The 21,294-nt window shown below is 52.1% G+C and overlaps 7 protein-coding genes across 7 annotated transcripts; 2 read left to right on the forward strand and 5 right to left on the reverse strand.

The window, feature by feature from the left end:
* Window positions 1-1,100: 1,100 nt before the first annotated feature.
* On the reverse strand, window positions 1,101-1,871 carry J4E92_009905 (uncharacterized protein; the record flags this gene model as incomplete). Its single annotated transcript, XM_051501247.1, has 2 exons — window positions 1,101-1,800; window positions 1,867-1,871. The coding sequence occupies 2 exons, from the start codon at window positions 1,869-1,871 to the stop codon at window positions 1,101-1,103; spliced, it is 705 nt and encodes a 234-aa protein (XP_051348465.1).
* A 216-nt stretch (window positions 1,872-2,087) lies between these two features.
* On the reverse strand, window positions 2,088-3,257 carry J4E92_009906 (uncharacterized protein; the record flags this gene model as incomplete). The annotated part of the gene is made up of 2 exons (XM_051501248.1): window positions 2,088-3,189; window positions 3,250-3,257. The coding sequence occupies 2 exons, from the start codon at window positions 3,255-3,257 to the stop codon at window positions 2,088-2,090; spliced, it is 1,110 nt and encodes a 369-aa protein (XP_051348466.1).
* A 3,554-nt stretch (window positions 3,258-6,811) lies between these two features.
* J4E92_009907 (uncharacterized protein) lies at window positions 6,812-8,271 on the reverse strand (the record flags this gene model as incomplete). Its single annotated transcript, XM_051501249.1, has 5 exons — window positions 6,812-7,145; window positions 7,211-7,376; window positions 7,429-7,622; window positions 7,672-7,909; window positions 7,959-8,271. The coding sequence occupies 5 exons, from the start codon at window positions 8,269-8,271 to the stop codon at window positions 6,812-6,814; spliced, it is 1,245 nt and encodes a 414-aa protein (XP_051348467.1).
* Window positions 8,272-8,921: 650 nt separating this feature from the next.
* On the reverse strand, window positions 8,922-9,839 carry J4E92_009908 (uncharacterized protein; the record flags this gene model as incomplete). The annotated part of the gene is made up of 2 exons (XM_051501250.1): window positions 8,922-9,668; window positions 9,726-9,839. The coding sequence occupies 2 exons, from the start codon at window positions 9,837-9,839 to the stop codon at window positions 8,922-8,924; spliced, it is 861 nt and encodes a 286-aa protein (XP_051348468.1).
* A 359-nt stretch (window positions 9,840-10,198) lies between these two features.
* On the reverse strand, window positions 10,199-10,763 carry J4E92_009909 (uncharacterized protein; the record flags this gene model as incomplete). The annotated part of the gene is made up of 3 exons (XM_051501251.1): window positions 10,199-10,484; window positions 10,536-10,625; window positions 10,684-10,763. The coding sequence occupies 3 exons, from the start codon at window positions 10,761-10,763 to the stop codon at window positions 10,199-10,201; spliced, it is 456 nt and encodes a 151-aa protein (XP_051348469.1).
* Window positions 10,764-11,557: 794 nt separating this feature from the next.
* J4E92_009910 (uncharacterized protein) lies at window positions 11,558-14,116 on the forward strand (the record flags this gene model as incomplete). The annotated part of the gene is made up of 1 exon (XM_051501252.1): window positions 11,558-14,116. One exon carries the CDS (start codon window positions 11,558-11,560, stop codon window positions 14,114-14,116), a length of 2,559 nt encoding a protein of 852 aa, XP_051348470.1.
* A 428-nt stretch (window positions 14,117-14,544) lies between these two features.
* On the forward strand, window positions 14,545-16,037 carry J4E92_009911 (uncharacterized protein; the record flags this gene model as incomplete). Its single annotated transcript, XM_051501253.1, has 2 exons — window positions 14,545-14,955; window positions 15,165-16,037. 2 exons carry the CDS (start codon window positions 14,545-14,547, stop codon window positions 16,035-16,037), a joined length of 1,284 nt encoding a protein of 427 aa, XP_051348471.1.
* Window positions 16,038-21,294: the final 5,257 nt, after the last annotated feature.

A 21,294-nucleotide genomic window follows, 5' to 3' on the forward strand; every position in this document is an offset into this window, starting at 1 on the left:
TACTATTCTAGTAATTTTATAACTACTAAACTAATCTATTTACTAATTACGTAGTTAACTACTACTTATTAGATTAGTATATCTTAAAGTATAAGCGTATTACTATATTTACAAGGTATAGTAGTTTTATTACTTACGTACCTAGGTATTTATATTATTACTATCTGTAGTAAAAGAGTATAAACTATTCTAATATTCTTATCTACTACTAATAGGTTTACATTCTAAATTATATCTAAAATAGTAAACTAAGTCTTTAAAACAGTTATAAATCTAATCTATTATCTTATTACTATAGGTCTATTAATATAGTAGCCTTTACTTTTATCTTTCTATAATTTGCTCTATATTAATTCTTATACTATACACTAAGCTCTAGCCTTACTCTTATTAAATTTAAAGCTATTAGATATATTACTACTTTAGAAGACTAGCAGCGTTAAATAATAGTAGGTCTAGACTTATCTATATGTATACACTAGACGAATAGCGTCTATTAGTTTAATATTTAGTCTTAGGCGGCTAACATAACTTTATTCTAACCTAATAACACTAGAATCTAACACAGCATCTACATAGCGTTTGTTACTACTACCTAACTACTAATCTACTAGTATAATGCTTGTATATAGCTAAGTAGATAGAAAGCCTAATTCTTATTATTCTATAGTTGTATATAGAAGATAGAGCAGTATAATTAAATATAAATTAAGTGTACAGGTCGGGAAGAGAACAGCTAAACTAGCCCCACTATTAAGACCTACGCATTCTTAAGCATACTAGCAACACTAGCGCAAGACTCTAAAACAGTTACTAGGTTAATACAATATATAATCACGCGCTGTAGCTCTCTATATACAGTAGCCTTCTCTCTCATCGCTCCTCTATGATTTGCTGTGCTTTCGTTCCTACACGATACACTGGACTCTATGCTCACTTCTATTAATGTCTAAGCGATCGGAAAAGCACCATGCATCGCATTCCCGGGACACTGGCAGCATCAAACAACGACGCGTCCAGAATCGTCGGTATGCTAGGTAAACGCCGGACAAATAGCGTCAGTCAGTTCAACAAATTCTCTGTGGGCGGCTAACAGAACTTCATCCCGACCTAGTGACGCCAGCGCCCAACGCAGCATCTACATGGCCTTCGTCGTTGCTACCCGGTGGTGAGACGCTACGATCCGACACAGCATCTACGTCACGCACCCCATCGCCATCCATTACGGGCGTATACCCAGGGCCCAAACGAATAGGCTGCACCTTAACTTGCTTTTCCTCAACCAAGTCAATCCGCCATCGCATAGTTCCATCAACATCTCGAAACCATCCCATACGCGTCAACATCTTGTCCTCCTTGACTATAGCATCGAAGCCCTTCTCTCTGATAACGTCAAGCAAACGTTCGCTTCCAGCGATAAGAACCAGTACGTCGGCAATACATTCGATGTTGCGCATCATACCGCCGTAGTATTTTCTTTGCACGGATCCGAGGATGATGATGGTGATGATAAGCCAGATTAGGATGCTTGTGGCGATCCAGAACGCGACGAGATTCATCTGAAGCACTTCGACCTGGGTGCTTAATTCCGCTGTTGTTGTTGCACTGGTGTTGCGGACAATGTCTTCGAACTTTGGCGCTATGGAACCGTCAGGCATGTACTGGATTGGCATGTCGTCCATCGGGGCGTTGATTTTGAGCTCCATGCCTCTAGGTTGGTAGACATAACCGCCGGATTCGCGAGACAGGTTGCTGTTTACAAAGTGCTGAAAGAAGGTCGAGAAGACAGTTGAGGATGTTCTAGCCAAGACTTCCGGATCTAGTAGGGCGGTAGGATCAAATCCCACTTGTGCGTAAGCGGCGTACGACATGAAATCGAGATTAAGACCTGTTGTGTTATCTCGCATATTGAAGGCCCTGCCATCTGAATATTGAGGGTTGGGTCTTGGTGAGTTCTCGTATGTCCGGGGTGGACTCTTAGAGGAAGGCCCATCGATGTTTGCGGCATTCAAGAGCCATTGCACGAACAAGGGCCCGTAACTGTAGTGATCTATTAGATGGAACGAAACCAATGTTTGTAGTCTAACTCACCTAGTAGTTGTATTGATATTGTAGTCATAAGACTTGAAACTGCTAGCCCTCCATTCAGAGCTGTTGACCTCAAAGTCAGGGTCATGATGGATATTGAAATTGGTGTAACGAGCGTCTTCGTAAGGGTTACGCCATTGAGATGTATCAGACCAAGCGACATCCTCCCGAACAGGAATGTCAAGGATGCGGTAGTGCTGTACGACACCGGTTTTGGGCTCCACCGTAACTTCTGCTTGGCTCGACTCAAAGATAGGCATGCAGTTCAATGCCTGAATAGCAGGCGGCTCTGGGAATACAAACATGTATACATCCGGCTTACGGCGCATACCCGTGAGGAATCGTTCAATCTTTCCAGGGCCTCGGATCCATTTGACTGTAAAGTTTCCAGATGTACGATAATCGCGACTGTCTTCGGGGCCAGATACTTCCTCCCAATTCTCTGTCCAATAAGCAACTGCGGCTGGATTGTACGTTGCGCTTCCAGTGAGATTGGCGAAGCACGGTGGAATGCTGCCTTGGGTAGAAAGCCACGTCGTGGAATTGCGATCGTCAACGACTCGTGCTATCGTGAAATAGTTGTCTAGTCCGGTGATGTTACGTCCATATCCGTCGTTGTGCGACAGAAGCCACAGGCTCGTGTTTCTGGGCCACTCAACAGCACTGCATTCCAGGCGAGCACGAATCGCAGGTGTTTGGACTCTCAGGCTCTCCACGGAGCGGTCGCCCCTACCTGCTGCACTTTTGTTCTCAGCCGAGGCGAAGCCTTCCACATCAGAAGATACAGGCATAAAACTCCAATCATCTTGGCTCCATACTGGTTTTGGGCCCTCTAGCGCAGTATGTATGATCGCGGTGTACATCCAGTCTTTTGACAGGCTCTGCAGATTGTCCCACACCAAGTCGCCAAGGTCGCTCGAGAAACTTTTCTCGTCGATGGTGTAGTTGAACAGCCACGTAGGCTGATCTCTGTTTACCGATATTTGTTGCACGAATGGAACACTGCGCAGTTCCAATGCTAGGGGCATTTCCGAGGAAGTAGTCAAGACGCCATTACCCGAGTCAAAGAGAGCGGACATGGCGATTGTGACTTGATCACAGCTATTAGTTGTAGTTGCAGCTTAGTCTTGGAATGTGCACTTACGAGCTTGGAGGAGAAACGTCGTCATTGTAACAAGCGAGAGCAGCCAGTGTCGGTGCTTTAAAGCTTTCAACGATGCGAATAGCCAGAACCATGATAGATAGGATAATGCGATACCCTGAGAAGGACGCTTGGCATCATGTTGCATGCTAATGTAAGGTTGTACCGTCCTACAAGTGGTGTCAACGGACTCCCACCAGAGCGTGATAACAATAGCAAGCAAAGTCGGGATGACAGATAAGGGCGATACTGTGTTTGAATGACCGAGAAGCTTGATGTTGGCGCGATAGGTGAAGAAAGCCTGATGAAGTTCTGACCTCCGCGCGTAGACGTAAAGCACTACGATTCCAGCAAGAAGAGCAAGGATGTAAAGAATGAGAAAAGTCAGGTTTCGTAGTCGTAGCATGGGTAATACAGGTGCGATGTCATAGGACTGCACTCTTGTTTTTTCTGCCACATGTCAGAGAATACACCAACAGTTATGTAAGTACGTACTCTCATGATCGTCCTGGATGTTGGCCTCACTTTCTCGAAGCTTGCCATGCTTGGAATAGAAGACTTTTCTAGCAAGTTCTTCTTTCAATGTCTTTCTTGTGGCGAGGTCGAGTTTTGTGAAACCGCGCAACACTATCGCATCACCGCTGCCCCATATACTTGTACCCAACAGTGTACTGGGATCTTGGCTAATGCTGAGAGTTGTCTTAGTCTTCCGCGTCTCCCACAGGATGCCTAGAAAGAAGAAGCAACAAATGAGTAACAGAGCACATATAATGCAGGCGGCTTGCCCGCTGACTAGCACTGTCCGGACAGATCCAAGTCGATGACCAGCCGTAGAACGTTCTTCTAAAACTTCCGTGCGTTGCAGAGAACCACCAACAATTTCTGCGAAGAAGCGACGTCTAAATTGAGCAGCTACTACAGGCAGTTGAGAATCAGCCATCATTCGTGGGATACTGAAGTTGTATGGTTCACCCAAGATCGCCGCTGGGCCCGTAAAGGGAACATCATTTAAGTCGATCTCGATGTCAGACGTCTTGGTCTCGTGGGGGACGAAATCGCTCCATTTAATGTCCGTATAAGCCTTGCGTAGTTCGAGTAAGTCAAGGACGGTCGGGGGAACTGGCGTGCCAATTTGGTGGAAAAGATTCTCATCGAACTCGACGGACAATGTCCCTGATGAGGCTGTGGCACGAGCTGGGATGGTGGCCATGTTATGGCTTGTATGACATGCATATGCAAGCATCGTCATGTTTTGTAGGAATTTTTCGGTCGGCGTGATATCCTGCCTGGGCCACCACGGCGTACTCATCATAACAATCTCATTCTCGTGGCAGTGTTCATTCGATTGAACGATAGCATCTGACATGGGGTAGTCTTCCGATGTGATGTTGTTGATGTCGCTCCAGGAAATCCAATCCGTAGTAAGGGCGTGATACTCCACGTCGACAGTGAGGTTAAACTGGCAACCCTCATTGGACTCTAGGAGAACAGATGCTTGATAGAACTTTTTTTCAGGCTCTTCTTCCCATCCTTCGGGTGCATGCCGGAGATACATGTCCTTCTTCTTCATATCCAGTTTGGCGCAAACTAAATCGGCGTGGAAAACGGTCGTGTTTGCCTCCCAAGTTCCTGAATCTTGAACCTTGTAGTCCCAACGTGAGCCAGTATCAACTGAATCTTGTGGCCAGAACGGTAAGATGACAAAGTCGTCAGTAATCCAGGGGGAGGAGCTATAATTTTGGAATATCGCGCCCATAGTTCGCAGATACGTATCTCGCTCAGCTCGAGGTTGTAGCATCAATCCGTTGCGCATTTCTAGTCGTGCAAGTGTCTCCGGACTTGTTTGATGTATCTCTTTTGTTCTCAATAGTGCAGCAGACATCGGTGAGATTCCAAGTATGGCCAGAATATAGGTGCTGCATGAGAGGATTGTAACCCAATTCCATGATCCGCCATTTCTTCGCCTTTGGAATCCTCGAGTAAGAGTTGTCCACCATGGCTTAGCCTTTTCGAGTAAAGTATAACGGGCAACTGGGATACGTCCGTCTGTTTTGCCCATTCTTACAAAAGGTCCTGTCCGTTTGACAGCACCGAGTATGATTCCGGTCAATTGTGTATAGACGACAGCGATCAGCGTGGGTATGAACTTCCAGCCCGGCATTGCTGAATCCTCAGCACACAGCCCGTTGTTGTTATGTGAGTACCGATACAATGCAAACGTGATGGCTGCGCAGGAGATAGAAAACCCGGCAGCGGTGGTGATAAAGTGCCAGCGCAGCGCAAAAGGCATCCACTGTGGTTCTGAGTGTGTGTTAGAACGAGCAGTGCAAATAAAGCCATATGAATACTTTCGTTCGCCGCCAGGCTCCACGGAGCTTACACTAGAAACATTGGAGATTGATGCGCGATGAGATCTGTGAGTATTCGTTCTGGAATGCGCTGTCGATGTCAATGGTAGCAACTGCTGAGTTTCCATCTCGTGATGGCGGTTCCCTCCGGCTTGAAGCCCGACTCCACCATGGTGGCTTCCTCTGGTATTCTCCATAGCGCCTCAAGGATGCCAGAGCTTGAGAAGTTTGTGACGGTTCGTAGTCTAGTCAAATTGTTGGACCGTATCGTAAAATAAGTAAGGCTGAGGAGTAGGGATCGATGCATGCTGAACAGACCCCGGGAGGGTTGTTCTCGTTGGTCTCTTGCCGTCTGTAAGTAAGATGTGACGTTTCAGGCGGCCCGTGTCCGGAGCGCAGCCAGATGTAGTGATACAACAGGACTTGGTAAGCTCGGCTCTTGAAGCGGACCAATAGAGCGAGCACCCACATTCCTTCGGTATACAATCCCTTGCATTGATTCAACACTCTGGGGAGTATTCGCCGGGCTCGCGCATGGTGCTTACAAGAATAGACATTCAACCGCCCCCACGATTAGGCGCCCACCCTCTCAGCCCCACTCCATACAAGGAAAATTTATATAGGTCCCCGGACTAAACAACATGGAAACAAACGTTTTAGTGTTAACAGCGTTATAGGGGTATCTCAGATCGAAAAAATTAAGTCTCAAACACGTGATAGTCCTCTCCCAGGTGTCTTTAAAGTCGTAATCAAGGTGTAACACGTACCCCAAAAGAGTGCGCGAGATGAAAACTTACAAAGTAGGCGACCTAACATCGATGTAAACTCTTGCGCATTCGGTTTTTTCAAGGTTAAAGCGGTTCCTCACTTCTACCACAACGTGCCTGCCAACCAAGGTATATCCGCCCCCGCACCTACAAACTTGCGGCTGAACCTGGCACTGACTTACAGTCGTGACAAGATCCTATCCGGCAGGCATCGAAGCCGCTGCCCAACTTTGAGCAATTCAACAATGACGCAGCTAGGCAGTGGCACGAGCGAGTTGAGTTGAGCGCCGAACAATACTCAACCTTGGAAGTAGCGCAGCATGTACGGGCAAGCGCAACAGGTCCGATCCAAAACTTTGTGAAGCTGCAGAGTACGCCCACGTAATCTGCGGAAGAAATGTTGATGTGGCAAAACATAAACCCGATACATCAAGCCATCCAAAACCCCAACTTCCCACCCCCCACCCCTAAGCATCCCTAAGCATACTAGCAACCCCCGCCCAAGTCTCCAGCACAGTCGGCCTGATCTGATTCGCCGGCAGCGTAAACCCATACGTGCCCTTATCCCTCAACTCGTACGTGTAAGAATACGTCGCATTACCCGTGACATCAGTGTAATCGGTCGAAGAACCAGTTGTAGCATAAAGCGTCGCGCAGCTGGGGCCAATGGTGTAAGCGGTACCGGAGACGGCGCGGATGGCGGACTGGGCGCGGGTGGCGATGGAGCGGTGCTGGGCGTCGTTTTCGGCGCGGAGGGTGCAGTCGTAGCCGTAGGGCCAGAGGATGTATTGGCCGTAGGAGCTGGGATGGGGTTAGCTTGGTTGTTTGTTCGTGTTGAGAGGGTTGGTGGGAGATTGGAGACGTACTGTACGTCGAGGTAGAGACGGATACCGCGCGAGGCTTTGAGCGAGTCGACTTGCGCCTTCAGGCCGCGGAGCTCGGGGGCGTCGCCGGCGGCTACGCCTTTGTAGGTCTCTGAACAGGGGTTTGTGGATGCTCCGCCTGTGACTTCCCATTTGTAGGGCCAGTTACCTTGGAGAAGCGTTAGTTATCTGCGATGAGGTGGAAGTGAAAGAAGGCTTACGGTTGATGTCACGGCCAACACAGCTGTTGCCGCTCACAGTCTGCCTGTTCTTGCGCCAGAGACGATCGGTTGTCTGGGAGTAGACGAAACCATCTGGGTTGGCAATGGGTGTAATGTAGAAGTCGAATTTGTCGACGAGGGACTTGATGTTTGCGTCTGAGCCATACTTGGTGAGCAGTTGCCACGCGAAGTACCTGTTTGGTGTTAGCAGATGAATTCAGAGTTTCATAAGAGCTGACATACTCGGTGGTCATGGAGGTAATCCACTCTCGTGCGTGGACGTTGCCGTGAATGATGACGGCAGGCTTGGAGCCCTTTCCACCACTACCCCAGATGTGGATACCAGTCAAGGCTCGTCCTTGGACAGAGGTGCCGACTGTGACAATCTCAGACTGGCCAGTGTAGCCAGCTTGTAGATCCCGAAGGAACTGGATGTGGTCGGCATAGGGGTGGTATGCAGTGAACCAGCTTTCGCTAGGAACTGAACACGATTAGTCAATGTCATCGCACAAACGAAACTCTTCACAAACCAGCATAAACGCTCATCTCTCCCTCCTCGGCAAGCGCTGCACCGACATCCTCGTTCAGTACCTTGCTCTCAGCCACCAAGGCAGTCAAGGCGTCGACGTTTTCGGGTGAAACGACGACATCCAACTCAGCGGACGTGCCGGGGTTGAGGATGTGTGCAGCCAAGCTCTCGATCTCTGCCTTGACAGCATCGGTGCTGGCTACACGTAGTACCTTGAAGCCATTGTAGTCGACCTTCTTGCCAGCCCTTGGGACAACAGTGGCAAGCGCCGTGGAGGAAAGAAGGAGCGCCGAGGTAAGAATGGTGGTCTTCATGATAGGCAATGAATGCAACGACAGTTGTGCAGTGCAGTGCAGAACAATGCTGAGGAGAGAGCCTGCTTTTAAGTCGTGTAACCGTCACACCAGACCACAAACCACCTTCCCATCCAGTGTGTAGTACCGCGGACACAGTCCTACCTGTTACCCCAAGTCTCGCATCGATTAGGCAGGTACTCACCCCGTACTCCTGGCTGATCACCTGCAAGCACGGGAGATGTACACTCGAAGGAGCTCAACGTAGATGATGCAAGCGCGGGAGGCTAGCAGTCCAAGGAATTCGGAACTCCACATCAAGATCTGGACGGTGGTTTAATATACAGCATCACTTGGCATGTTCTGCGGACGACGTGGGTAGGAGAGTGTGATTGGCGCGGAGGCGTTGAGCTTGTCGCATTAGGCAGGTGCGGGTTTCGGAGACTACGCTGGCTTGTCTTGGCTACGAGATAGGCCAAATACAAAGTCTAGGCAATGCCAGGTACGTGATCTCGTGGTGCTCGTTAGCATGGCGACATACTGCAGGGTGGTGAGTACCTCAGCGAAGCGAGTGCCTGGATGGGAAGGAGGATGGAGATTGACCAGCCTGGATGCGCCCCAATAATAACCTGCTCGTATGCTTGTAATGCGAACAGCATCAACGCGTTCTCTCAACAACTTGGAACACCCAGCTCTCTCAACACGTTCGCGTAACCGAGCCTCAACCATTCGTCCACATGCTTCTGTCCCGATATCCATACGCTCCCTAGCATGCCTCCAGCGTTCGCGCTCGCTCCCTCTGTGGTTCCTCTGCGACGTGGAACAACCACGAGACGATCGGCCCACATGATGACGTTATGGGGAGGTGTTTCCTCCTCACATGTGCCCATGAGCGTGCGGCACCGCGTAATGAGTGTCTTATACACATCGAGAACAGTCGAAGCGGGCGTACTCGAGAAGCCTTGACTGAATTCATGGACAAAGAACTGGAAAGATACCTTCTTCGATGCGTCGGTCAGAGAAGCCATGGTGTGGTCGAAAGCATGTGGCGGCCCTCTCAAGCCCTGGAGGTGCTTGTGTATCCTACTGCATCCACCCTTCTCCCCACAGTTGAAGATGACGTAGAAATTTGGAAGCTTCCGTAACACTTGCAGCATGACCTCAAAGTCATCTAGGTCAAGAGCTTCGTACTGACGCTTGTATGAGTCCAGAGTCAATATGAGTAGTTGCGGCCTGTCGACGCAGAATAGGTTGAGTGCCAGGTCGTGCGTTCCGTTGAGCTGTGTGATGTTGAGTCGCTCGTCTGGACAGAACATGTCGCTGCCAGGACCATATTTTCGTGATTTGTCAAAAGCATGGTTCGCGGCGCCTACGGTGTGAGGTTTGGTTGCTAGTGCTGGGCAGATCCGGAACTCTATCTGGCTAACGTGTGAGTAAGGACTGGTGTGACTGTTGCCGTTGCTGGACTAGCTTACCGGGTAGCCTTCGTGATCAAATTTGATAGACTCATTGGGGCCGTAGACAATAACACCTTCAGAAACGAGCTTGTCGAATGATTCGGTGAGCGCTGCTTCTGTGACGTTGTCCATGTTGAGCTGCTGACTGTGCGGTGAGTTGTTGCCCAGGTGGTGAGTCGAGCGCGTGGAGTAACGAGACACAAGGCCTGTGCTCGAAGCTACGGAGTTAGTGCCGTATAGCCGGACTGAGCAGAACACCACAAAGGAAACGGAAAGAGAAGATGAAGTTTATGTAGCATTTGCAGCTAACCCATCCAAAGAAAGACATGCAGCACCAAAAGATGTCGCCAACCAGAAGTGAAAATGCCATCGTCGATTATAAAGTATATGCCCCTTTCCAAGATGCAGTCTCCCAACCGCAGAGATCAAGCAGTGTACATGGATGTGGGCGCAATGCCGGGGTATCGTGGTATCGTATGAAGGAGGTAGAACTATGAGGTCTCAGGCTTGGCGGACAGTGGCCTCTCTACCAGGACATAGTCAGCACTGGTAGTCGATGTAGGAGTCGGTGTCTCTGGTAGCGCACCTGGCATGTTTTGGGACTTTGCGGCAAGGGGGCTGGCGGCCCCTTGTGACCGAGCGGCGTCTTGTTCGCGCTGGGTGTCGTTTTTGGCTGGGGGCGAGTTGCTCTTTGCCTGGTTGAGGCGCTCTTCGGCGGCCTTGAGCCGGGCCTCGAGGGCCTCGAGCTCCTTGGTCTGGGTCGTGACTGCCTGCTTCCTGCGCGCCTGTCAGCGGGCTCCAAGTAGCGGTGAAGAGGGCGGGCCGTACTTCTCCAGGACCGTCTTGTCCAGGGTCGCGAGGCCTTCGTCCAAGTTGAACAGGCTGTCGAGCTCCGACATGAAGTTGCGGGCTAGGGTGCTGCGCGCGTGGTCAGTCTCAGACAGGCGGGAGCTATGCTAGCGCCGGGAGAGCTCACGATTGAGGGCGGTTGTTTGGCTTCCAGCCTTGGTCTGGGTCGTCCATGGTGGCCGAGTGTGCAGGGTACGAGGAAGTCATGGTGATGGGATGGGGAGCAGGAGCGGGTTATGCAAGAAGCAGGCGGCGTGGGGAGGCTCGGGGACAGTGGATATATTTATGGGCTGGTACAAGAGTAGACAAATATGGGCAAGTGGCTCAGCGGATCAAAGATGTTTCATGCAACTCAGCCAGACCTGGGGTGGAGGGGAGGGAGCATAATATGGCGACCCTGGAATAGAGAGGGAAGGACGATTGCAATGTTAGGAAAAGGGGACGCCTATGCCCCAAGCTAATTTGGGCGTAGATCGGAGGTGGAGCTTGGAGGAGCGAGGGATCAATGATAGTTTGAGCGCCGCTCCCGAGTGCCCGACGAAGAATGGCCGACGATACGGGCACAACGACAACAACAGGAAGCTGTAGGTGCAGGTGCAGCAGGATGTAGAGGCATATAGGGCTATAAAGCTGTGCTATCCCAAAGTATCGCAGTACATCAGGGCCCGCTGTCAGGTCTGGTTCTGGCCCCGCGCCCGCGTGAGGCGACGTGAGGCCGGACGCGCCTGATTGGCTGTGGCCGGGGGCGCCCGATGGGGGCTTCAGGCGGCTGGGCTGCGAAACCCCGACGACAATTTGCGACATTGCGACAATCTCCCTCGACACCACCAAGCCCCCGTCCATCTCGCTCAATTTCCCCGCCCGCCGCGCCCATCACGACTCTCGCATGCGATGCCCGTCTGCCCGCCGTAGCAGCCTCTCCGCCCACCGCGCCCGCGCCCGCAGCCGTGGCTCCCCTTCCGCCCCAGGCCCATCGCCCTCGCGCTGCACACGCCTGGGGGATGAATACTAGCGGCTCCGCCTACACCAACCTCGAGTCGCTGCTGCTGTTCCAGTGCCTGCATGCCTACGGCGTCGCCCCGTCTGTCTTCGGGCGCATCTCCGACCTGCTGAAGAAGCACCCCGACGTGCAAGCCCACAAGTACTTCCAGCCCGGCCGCCTCAGCCCCGATGCGCTGCGCAACTTCTACCTGGAGCGTCTGAAGCGGGAGCTCGAGCACGAGCAGGGCGGCGACAGCGATGGCCCGAATGGGGAAGTCACGAATCCGGCCAAGAGAAAGAGGCATAGCCCAAGTCTGCCGACGGTGCAGGAGTCGCTGCAGCACCAGCACCTGATCCCGAAGCTCGTCACCAAGCTCTACGCGTCTTATCGATATGAGATCACAGAGCAGATCCGGATAGAGGAGGAGCGCTACGAGCGGCTGCAGCGCGACCTCCAGGGCATCGAGCGCGGAGAGTGGGACGACCAGCTGCGCGAGAAGGCAAGCGGTCGGACACCGTCATCGCGCAGTCCTACGCTGCCCAGGAAATCGCCGCACCTCGCCCCGAAGACATTGCAGCCGAATGCGAACCCCACGCCTGTCCAGAATGGCACGCGTGGAGCGCCCGTCATCGCGCCTTCCCCCGATCCATCTCAACAACAGCCGGCATCCGCGCTACCACACCCGAACGGACACCCTTCGCCGACCCAGCGCAAGAAGCCGCATCCGTCTTCGGATGGACGACGGACGCCTTCCACGCCGCAGCCAAACCCAAGTCAGCCGCATGCACCGTCGCGATTCCAGCAACCGCCGCAACCTCACGCCAACTACAACTACCCCCAGAACATACAGCCCCAGCCAGGCTCGCACCAGAATGCCAGCCATCCCCCGCAACCGCCGTCACCAGCGCTGGGGTCACCTGGGCCTCAGTTCCAGCCCCAGCCAGGCCAAAACTACGCGATGAACGGCGCGCCTCAGTATGGACCACCAGGCTCCCAACCGCCGTACCCTCCACACCAGCAGTTTCCCATGCAACAAGCTCCAGGGCCACATTCACCCGGAGTTCATCATGGACAACAACAGAGGGCGCATTATCCCCCTCCCGGTCACCAGCCCTACCACCCGCTGCAACCGCAAATGGCCCAACCACCGCCCCAGGCAGGCTTCATGCTTCCACCATTCCAAGTTGCGCCTCAAGACCCCTCGCGCGTCCACCACCAAGCCGGTGTGCCGCCGCACCACCCTCAGGTCTCCACGCCTGCGAGTAATCGGCAGCAGCCCAGAGCAAACATACAGACTCCTGGCACCGGCACCGGCAGATCAGGCGCGCCTCAGATGCATCCCCTCGTCATTCAGGCGAGACAGTCTTTCTCCACGCCGATGAATGCGCGCTCTCCGAACAGCGCTCTAGCGACCCCGGTCTCGGCCAAGAGTCTCTGGAAACGATCAAGCTTTACCGGGACACCTGGAAGTGCTGCGAGCCCGCGCCCCGAAGTGCTTCCTCTCGACGACGTACCGCCGCTCATCCGGCCAAAACAGACACCACCAAAGGCAAAGACGCAGCGCAAATCACGGACAAAGGGCAAAGGCAAAGAGGCAGAGCAAGAGTCCACGATAGACGTCGAGACACCACAAAACTCTCAGCACCACGACCAAGAAGACGACTCTTTATTGGAGCCAGAGACTCGGTCCGGACGTTCACGGAGAAAAGCTCCTGCGAAACGAACAAGACCTGGCAGCATAGCCTCCTCCCGAGCAGGTGGCTCTGTGCGGGATCGAAGTCGAAGCCGGTCCATCCTCTCGCACACCGATACGATAGCAGGTGACAACGAGTCGCAAGCTGGTCGTCGCATCAAGTCAGAGCGCGGAAACTCGGTGGACCCCACTGAAGAGGAAGGTTCTGTTGGAACACCGTCACACATGTCCACACGACGCCGTGGAGCAGCTCCGGCCTCATCACTCTCATCACGTCGAAAACGGAATGCCCGTGAGGCCTCTCTCGAAGAGAATGACGATGCGTCCTTCAGCACCCCAGGCCCGCCCAAGACGCTGGTCGCGCCACGGAACTTCGCCCGCATGACGGCACCCATGATGTACGATATCAACTCCCACAAACATGCCTCAACCTTCAATACCGCCGTGCGCGCGAAGGATGCTGAGGGTTATTACGACATCATCAAGCGCCCTACAGATCTGTCGTCCATCAAGAAAGCGATCGCAACAGGCTCAAAGCAAGTTGCCGCAGCTGCAGCCGCGTCGGACAACCCTACAGGAAGTCCCGGTGGTGTCATGGGAGGCGTCGTAGAGTTGCCTGTGACGGCTGACAATGTCCCGCCCAAGGCCATTGTCAACGCTGCGCAACTGGAGAAGGAGCTCATGCGCATGTTTGTCAACGCCGTCATGTTCAACCCTGGAGAAGACGGTGTGGTGAACGATGCGAGAGACATGTTTCAAACGGTTCAAGGACTAGTCAGTACTTGGAGAGATGTGGAGAGGGATAGTGGTCGCGCAGGAAATGAGGGTACACCATCGGTTGAAGAAGAGGACCTGCCCACCGCGAGCAAACGAAGGAAGATATAGTATAATCCTCGAACGGCTAGGCATGATTGATCACAGCATGGGATGGAGTTGGCGGTGATTCGGAGTATACATCGATACCATGTCACGACACTGCTGCGGCAGGATACCACTTTTAGAATTGAACATTACCCATCTTGACCGTCTTCATCGTCCACGCAGCAGTCAGTAACACCGCCTATCTCTACACTCCCATCTTGTTTGTAGATTATCGTCTCTGATGATATCGAAGTGACTGCTATCTCAGGCCCTCTTTGGGTGGACCCTTTGCTCAGGCTCTTTTACTTTGAGGTGAGAGAGGGTGACCACAAGTACCTGCGCCCAGCATATAAATCATTGTCAGGTCTCTCTTCTCCCTCCATCTCTCCTACCTTCTCAACTCTCCTCTCCTCGCACGCAGACGACCACCGGCTGCAAGTATCTGTCACTTCATGATGGATTCCTCCAAGACTACCACACCTCCGGCGACGCCGTCGCGCGCTTCGATTGATCCCACCACCAGTTCCGAACGCTCGACTGTCTCCATGCATCCACCCACGATGGATAACAATGACGACTTCATCGAAATTCCACACGTTCCAGATCTCGTCGATATCACCCCACCCCAGATGCTCATGCGAACGCCTATCAACATCGAATGCGGTCCGGACCTCGCGACCAAGATTATCTTCCACAAAGAGATGATCTGCTGCCACAGCAAGCAACTCAGCAATCTTTTCGAAAAGGCGAAGCCCACCATGATCCACTACGAGAAAGCCGATAAGGTCCGCGATGAGCTGGCCCAATACGTATTCCCCGAGGTCACTCCGAAGGAGTTCGAAACCAATCTCATGGATAAGCAGGTATGTCTTGTCAGTATACCCCGGATGTAGACACCCAAGCATCAGCGGCCCCTTCGCTCCGTTCACAGGAAGAGCTGAGCACCAAAAGCCTACGTTGACGATACATCTCCTGATTTGGTGATGGTTGTTCGCACGTGAGCTACAGATCTGTTCAGTTCTCTTCCTTGCATGACTTTCGCTTTTGATGGTCTTCCTCTAACATCCTATAGGCCAAGCCTCTGATTATGAAAGCATATGACAACTATCCTCTATTCGGATATTCCAAAGGCGTCAAAAGCGTAATCATGGACGCAGTAGCAGGAGAAACCCACGCCAAGAACGTCAAGAAGGTGGTACCGAAGTCAGCAGTGGACTTGCCTCTAGCGAGCCGTCTGGAGAACCTCAAGCCTCAAGCCGTACACGCTGTAGCCTCGCTACTCTTTGCCCGACTGCACGCCATCAAGAAGACCGAGATCCGCAATGCTGAGAAAGATCCTTTGAAGGCTGCCGCTCAACACCGCATCATACTCCCCGAAGTTGAAGAGTCCACGGTTCGAGCGCTCATGGAGTGGATGTACCAGAGAAAGTTTCCGTTGATGGAAACCGAACAAACCTACGCTGTGATGAAGCTCGCTCAACAGATCGGCGTTGTAGCACTCGCCACTGAATGCCACACCGCGCTGTTCAGCGCCACTAACGCCAGCATCGAGCGCGCCGACGCCGACGGTACCTCTTTTCAAACCCTGCTAGGCTACGGTACAAAGCCCGCCGCTGACGATATCATCGAGGTCGTCTTCCAACACGCCATGAAGGACGAGAACGCGCCCAAGGACTTGAAGGGCCTCGTCATCGATGCCCTTGCTGGGTATCTTGATTCAGAACTGTGGCAGCACGTTAAGAGTCAGATCAACCATAGGACTGCACTGCAGATTATTGAGTCTATGGTCAGCTTGCGAGCGCTGGTTAAGATCGAGATGGACGGGCAAGACAGCATCAAGTCCGAAAGCCAGGAAGCCTCTGGCACCGATGTCTCTGAGAACATGGAAGTCGACAAGGACAAGAAGCCCATCCACATCAAAGAGCAGAGCGAAAACCACGTTTGAGGACGCCATCCGTTCGCTGCCGCAAAATCGACGAAGCCCGAAGCTGATGCAGACTTCCAGGAAGTAGGAAGGTAACGCAGTGAAGGCGATGGGGAAAAGTACAGTCTGGAGGTATCTACGGATCGTAGATCCCTCATACAAATTAGCGATTGCTTTCTGCGTTTCATTTCCTGCTTTCTACGCATATTCCAACGAGGAGATGGGGAGTATTACTAGCATATCATTCTTCTGACTTTTCTGTCCAATCGATGGTTGCACATGTGACCGTTCGGCTCGTAGTGGTGGAGGGTTTTAGTATGTTCTACGTCATTACATCTCGCTGCAGATGGAGGTGGGTGGACTCTGGGTACGCTTACTTAGGTACATCGGTCCTACGTCTCCACGCTCATATTAGATCAGTCTGAGTTGTATGCGGTATCACGTTGGCAGTGCGAAGGTGACACCGCGTATCGATTCGTATGCGGAGGGGTCTTCGATCCAGCAGCCGCCCGAGATTGTTGATGCCTTCGTATAATCGATGCAGAGTCTCCAGTGGCGAAGTAATGCCTTTGCGCAACGCTTTCTCCAATTGCTGGTGTGTGTATCCCTTGCGTGCGACGGTTCGAGCGAGTCATTTCCCGATGACCTGGTTTAGTGACGGGAGCGTTCAGCGGGGAAGGGGGGACTCGAGAAATATAGCGGTTGCCGCAGGTGTGGTGTACGGGTTGCACTATGATGTAGCTTCAAAGGAGAGCATGCCGTTGACTGGATACTTTCATGAAACGATAGCATACTACTGCGTAGCTTTCTAAGGTCACGTCATTTCTCCACTGATCCCACGATACATGACGGTTTTTCCTGTTTAAGGGGTATGCGATGCTAAAGCTAGCAACAGTGGCGTTTCTTTCGATACTTTGTGGGAACACGGATATGCCAATCATCTCCATAAGCGACCCCATAGAACTGTGACCCGCAGACGCGGTCCGTACAACTCAAAATCAGTTCAGACTTTGCTACTGTAGCCTAAATCGCTGATGGTTAGCGACCTGTTATAGCGTACGTTGCTTCATCGACCAGTGGAGGGCTCATCGTAGTGTCCCGAGGGTTTCGATACGGTAAAGATCGTAGATATGGCTGTCCGATCGACCAACATCGCGACTACCATCGAGATTGCGCGATGAGCAAGTTCCGTCCTGCTTGAGGAATGTGTCTAAAAATTCCCTTTGGGGCAAATCCTCCGTTTAATGTGAATTCTTCCCGTCGAGATGATGCAGCTTGATCGGCCCGCCGGGGGTAGTGACAAGCTGCCGCGGTCTCTACCCGTGACTTATGCCACGTGGAATGCAGTATCATGCCTAAAATGAGATGCAGTATGCCGATGTCATGACCGGGATATGGCAGAGAACAGACTGCCGTGATCTTCGTCGCTTCGTGTTGCTCGAAGCGTCACAGGCTTTTTCTACCCCTTGGAAGCGTCCTCAATCAGAGCTTTTCCCGATCTCCCCAACGACTCTTAGTGGCGTAATTGTAGTAGGCCCAGCCCGTCTCAGTCCTGCTAGTGACAATTCGCAAGAGGCAATATGTTTGGCCCAGATGCTGTTTCCCCAGGAAAACCCTTCGTCGTGCGACTTGAGCCGAATAGCCTACGTAGCTGCCGCCGGCTTGCTACATGACACAACGTCACACGTCCAACGGAAGCGGGATATCCAGCGCAAAACACCGTTGTTGCGTGTACAAAGACTGGCAAGAACAGAATTTTGGAGGAAATCTGGAGAGCTTCCAAAGACTAGAGCTGGAGATGTTACCGCTTTCGTTGACTGTCTTTTCTCCAACGCTAGCCTGTGATATGAAGTCTTTTCCTTGATATCCCTGTCCTACGACGTGGTTTCTGCTCTTGAAAAGGCGGCTTATTGTCCGCAATCCTAGGAATGCATCAGCAATCATGTTCCAATTCTCAGAGCTTTTACAACTACCCCAAATCTTCCGCAAAGAAGGATCGCGATCCAGTCGGCGTCGACAGCTTCCAGAAGATGGTCTCGAACTGTCTGACATGTCCGGCACATCACCTTTCCAATCGACAGACGACTCTCCACGCTCTTCGTTAGACTCAACGCGCTCTGCATCTTCGTCATCATCATCTTCCAGCACTTTGTCAACAGCTTCACGATCAGTAAACTCACCAAAAAGGCGGTCATCGCGTCTTCCGACCCTCTCTTCGCCATACATGTACGAAACGCCGGTCTCTTTCTCTGGGCCACGGGGGTGCTCGCACGGGATGTACCGCTAGAGACGTGTGAGCAGCGCTCGTGCTTTCGAACACGCGAGTTATCTCATTCTCGGCACACTTGAAGGTTGGCGATATCATCCTCACCATACCCCAGACGAGGAGATGACCTGACGTTCCGTTGGAGATCATCACATCTGCACTGGCCGTCCGGCCTTAGTGAGAAGATCGGGAGGTATTCTCGGAGAAAGTCGTTAGAAGCTCTGGCTCTGCTGAATGATCAAGTTTCAGGATGGGATGCAATCGCTTAGATATAGAATCGGGATGTAGTTAGATCGCGTCAGACTTGTGAATATGTGGCGGTTGAGAGTACCCATGTACTCTGAAAAGTGTTTCGTTCCGTATATGATACCCATTTACATATTAAGTGCCCATCATTTCCCAGAACACTGTGAAATTGACGAATGTCAAATGCAACAAAACTTGGGGAATTGCGCTCAAGTCAGGTGGTAGGCGATTTCAGTGGTGCCTGCATACGTCATACGCCAACGCTAACCAAGTCCAGTCTAATGCGGAAGTCTTCCGCTTCCGATCAATCCGCCTTGACATCCGATCTCAGGAACTCGACCTCGTCAAACAACGAAAGAATGAACAACCTGGAGTCACATACTCTGAGGTCATTCAGACGGCCAGCTACTTTGCGCAACTTAGTTGCCGCTATTGTTGCAGCGATTTGCATCGCTTCCTCCAACGTCTCCAGGACAACCTAGGCAGCAATCCGGTCCATTTTCCCAAACAGCGGCATCGTGCTGTCAGTTGATAACACAAGTCCATCGGCAATGTAGACTTCGCCAACATTGGAACTGGAATATGTAGCTTGAGCCACCTCACCCGGCGGTTAGGCGAGAGCCAGTGTGATCGCCGTCGTCTCACATGTCGCCATCCCCAGTGAGCTGTCGCGAACCCTCACCCGCAACAGATATCAACTCGTCCTTGTCTGGGTAAGCGGATCCGCCCGCATCCCAGTGCTCTGTTCGGAAGTGGGTGAGGAATATCACACCACGACCTTCAATGCTCACCTTGCAGACAGGACAATGCCTGAGGCCTTGGTTCTGAACAGATAGACTCCACACTCTTGGAATATTCCGGCGAATATGCTCTTTCAACGATTTTTCGACATGAGATTCTACAAGACCACGGAATTGAGAATGTTCCCTTTCCCACACAGCGCCCAAGGCTAAGAGTAACGCCCGGTTGGCAGCACTCGGCTCCAGCGCTCGAAGAACGGTCGTTATGTCCTTGTACAGCTGTGTGGTGTGGTATTCCAATGATTCCTCTGGTGTTTGCCGACATATGAGCTGTATTGATACGATTTGAGCCATCAGGATATCAAGATGCTCTAGCCGCAATGGCAAGTCTTCCACGCACCGAGAACGGACGGTAACAGCGGCACTGGTCTTAGTTGCGAACACCACCGTTGGACAACATGGCGGTATAGTCACAGCCTGTCCGGCACGCTGAACGAAGGCGATACCGTTTTCCAACTCATGGCATACACCTGTGTAGCTTGGCGCGACATCTCCGGCAAGATCTATGAGATATTTGTTCAGCGTCGTCAAATTATGGGGCGTAGGCGGATACACGATGTACACGCGCACACCGGTAATGACATGGGTGGTACTGGTGCTCGTCAGGGCTGACGCCTCCAAGGGAAGAAGAGCACCACAGGACATGATCGAAGTGGTGTCGGTGGATGACCGGGTGAGCGTACTCGAAGTCTCATTCTCGCCCTGGAAAATTCTGAGACAACGGTCTATTACAGGCGATCGGAAGGTGAGCGTCGTCGCGTATGCGGCATATTGTTGATCGTCCAGGTAATGCACAAGCGTTCGGGCTATACCCTCCCGACTTGCGTCACCTTCTAAGAAACGGAGAGAAAGAGGAGCGGGTCTAGGCGGATATAATTGCGCTTCGTCGACCCAAGACTGGTGCTTCTCCAAGATCTTTCTCAGTGAGCGCGGGTGTGGCCAACCAGCGCCTGTTTTGTACAGTGCCAATTCCGGAATGTCAGTGACTTTGGAGGCACCATAAACAGTAGCAGAACTCTGGACAGCGCTGCCATTCTCAACACTGAGGAGACTGATACGGCCAGGGATTATGAGATCCGCGAATTCTGCTGCACGAGCAGCTGGACATGACTGGAGCTCGCGGATGACAGGATCGAGAGTCCACAAGTGAAGGGTGGTCGCTATCGCCTTGGAGTTGCCCGACATCATTGGTACTGCGATTGTTGGGGCTGCGAGGGCTGGGTTGGTGTGGGCGCAAAGAGAAATAATTAATAGAGTGGAGCATGAGGGAGTGCCGACATATGTACGAAAGAAAAGCTTACACTAGCGTTGATGGGGGTGCGACAACAAGTAAAGAGTGAAAGTGTCTCACACTTCTTGCTCCTGCCGCGATCAAGCCGTAGAGAGAAGGAGCATGTCCCGCGGATGCGTTAGCCCGGATTAAGCTTAGTCCAAGGAATACCCGCGGACACCCCATGCTGGGCTATTCGAATGGCCGACACATATGAGTAAACGCAACGACCTCTGTGGAATATGTATGGATCAGCAATATTTTCCCGCGGTAGGCGATGTGGACTTCCGCGGAGCAGCAGCAGCGTCGAGCGCAAGAGGAATGGGATTGTTTGACAACATATGTATATACCTCTTGACCATCTCCGTTCCATAACTAAGGTTCTCTCAGTATCTTTCCCGAATCAAGTCAATCACAGCTGTTACCGCGGCCTTCAAATTCGCGTTTCCGGCTTCTGAGTACATGTCGAACATGTCAGCCTCACAGCATGACAGTGAAAAAGCTCACAACAGCAAAGTTACCAACGATCCATTGCACGATGATCCTGATATCGTCAACGTTGAAGGACCAGCGGACCCAGAAAATCCCGTGAACTGGTCTTCTGGGAAGAAAACGATGCGGATAATCATCGTCACGTCCATGATGCTGCTCTCGCAAGTGAGATACTACGCACTAGCCTAGCATCCCAACATCTCG

The sequence above is a fragment of the Alternaria infectoria genome (genome assembly GCF_024043175.1).
Source record: "Alternaria infectoria strain BMP 0036 chromosome Unknown scaffold_29, whole genome shotgun sequence".
In the NCBI taxonomy this organism is placed as follows: domain Eukaryota; kingdom Fungi; phylum Ascomycota; class Dothideomycetes; order Pleosporales; family Pleosporaceae; genus Alternaria; species Alternaria infectoria.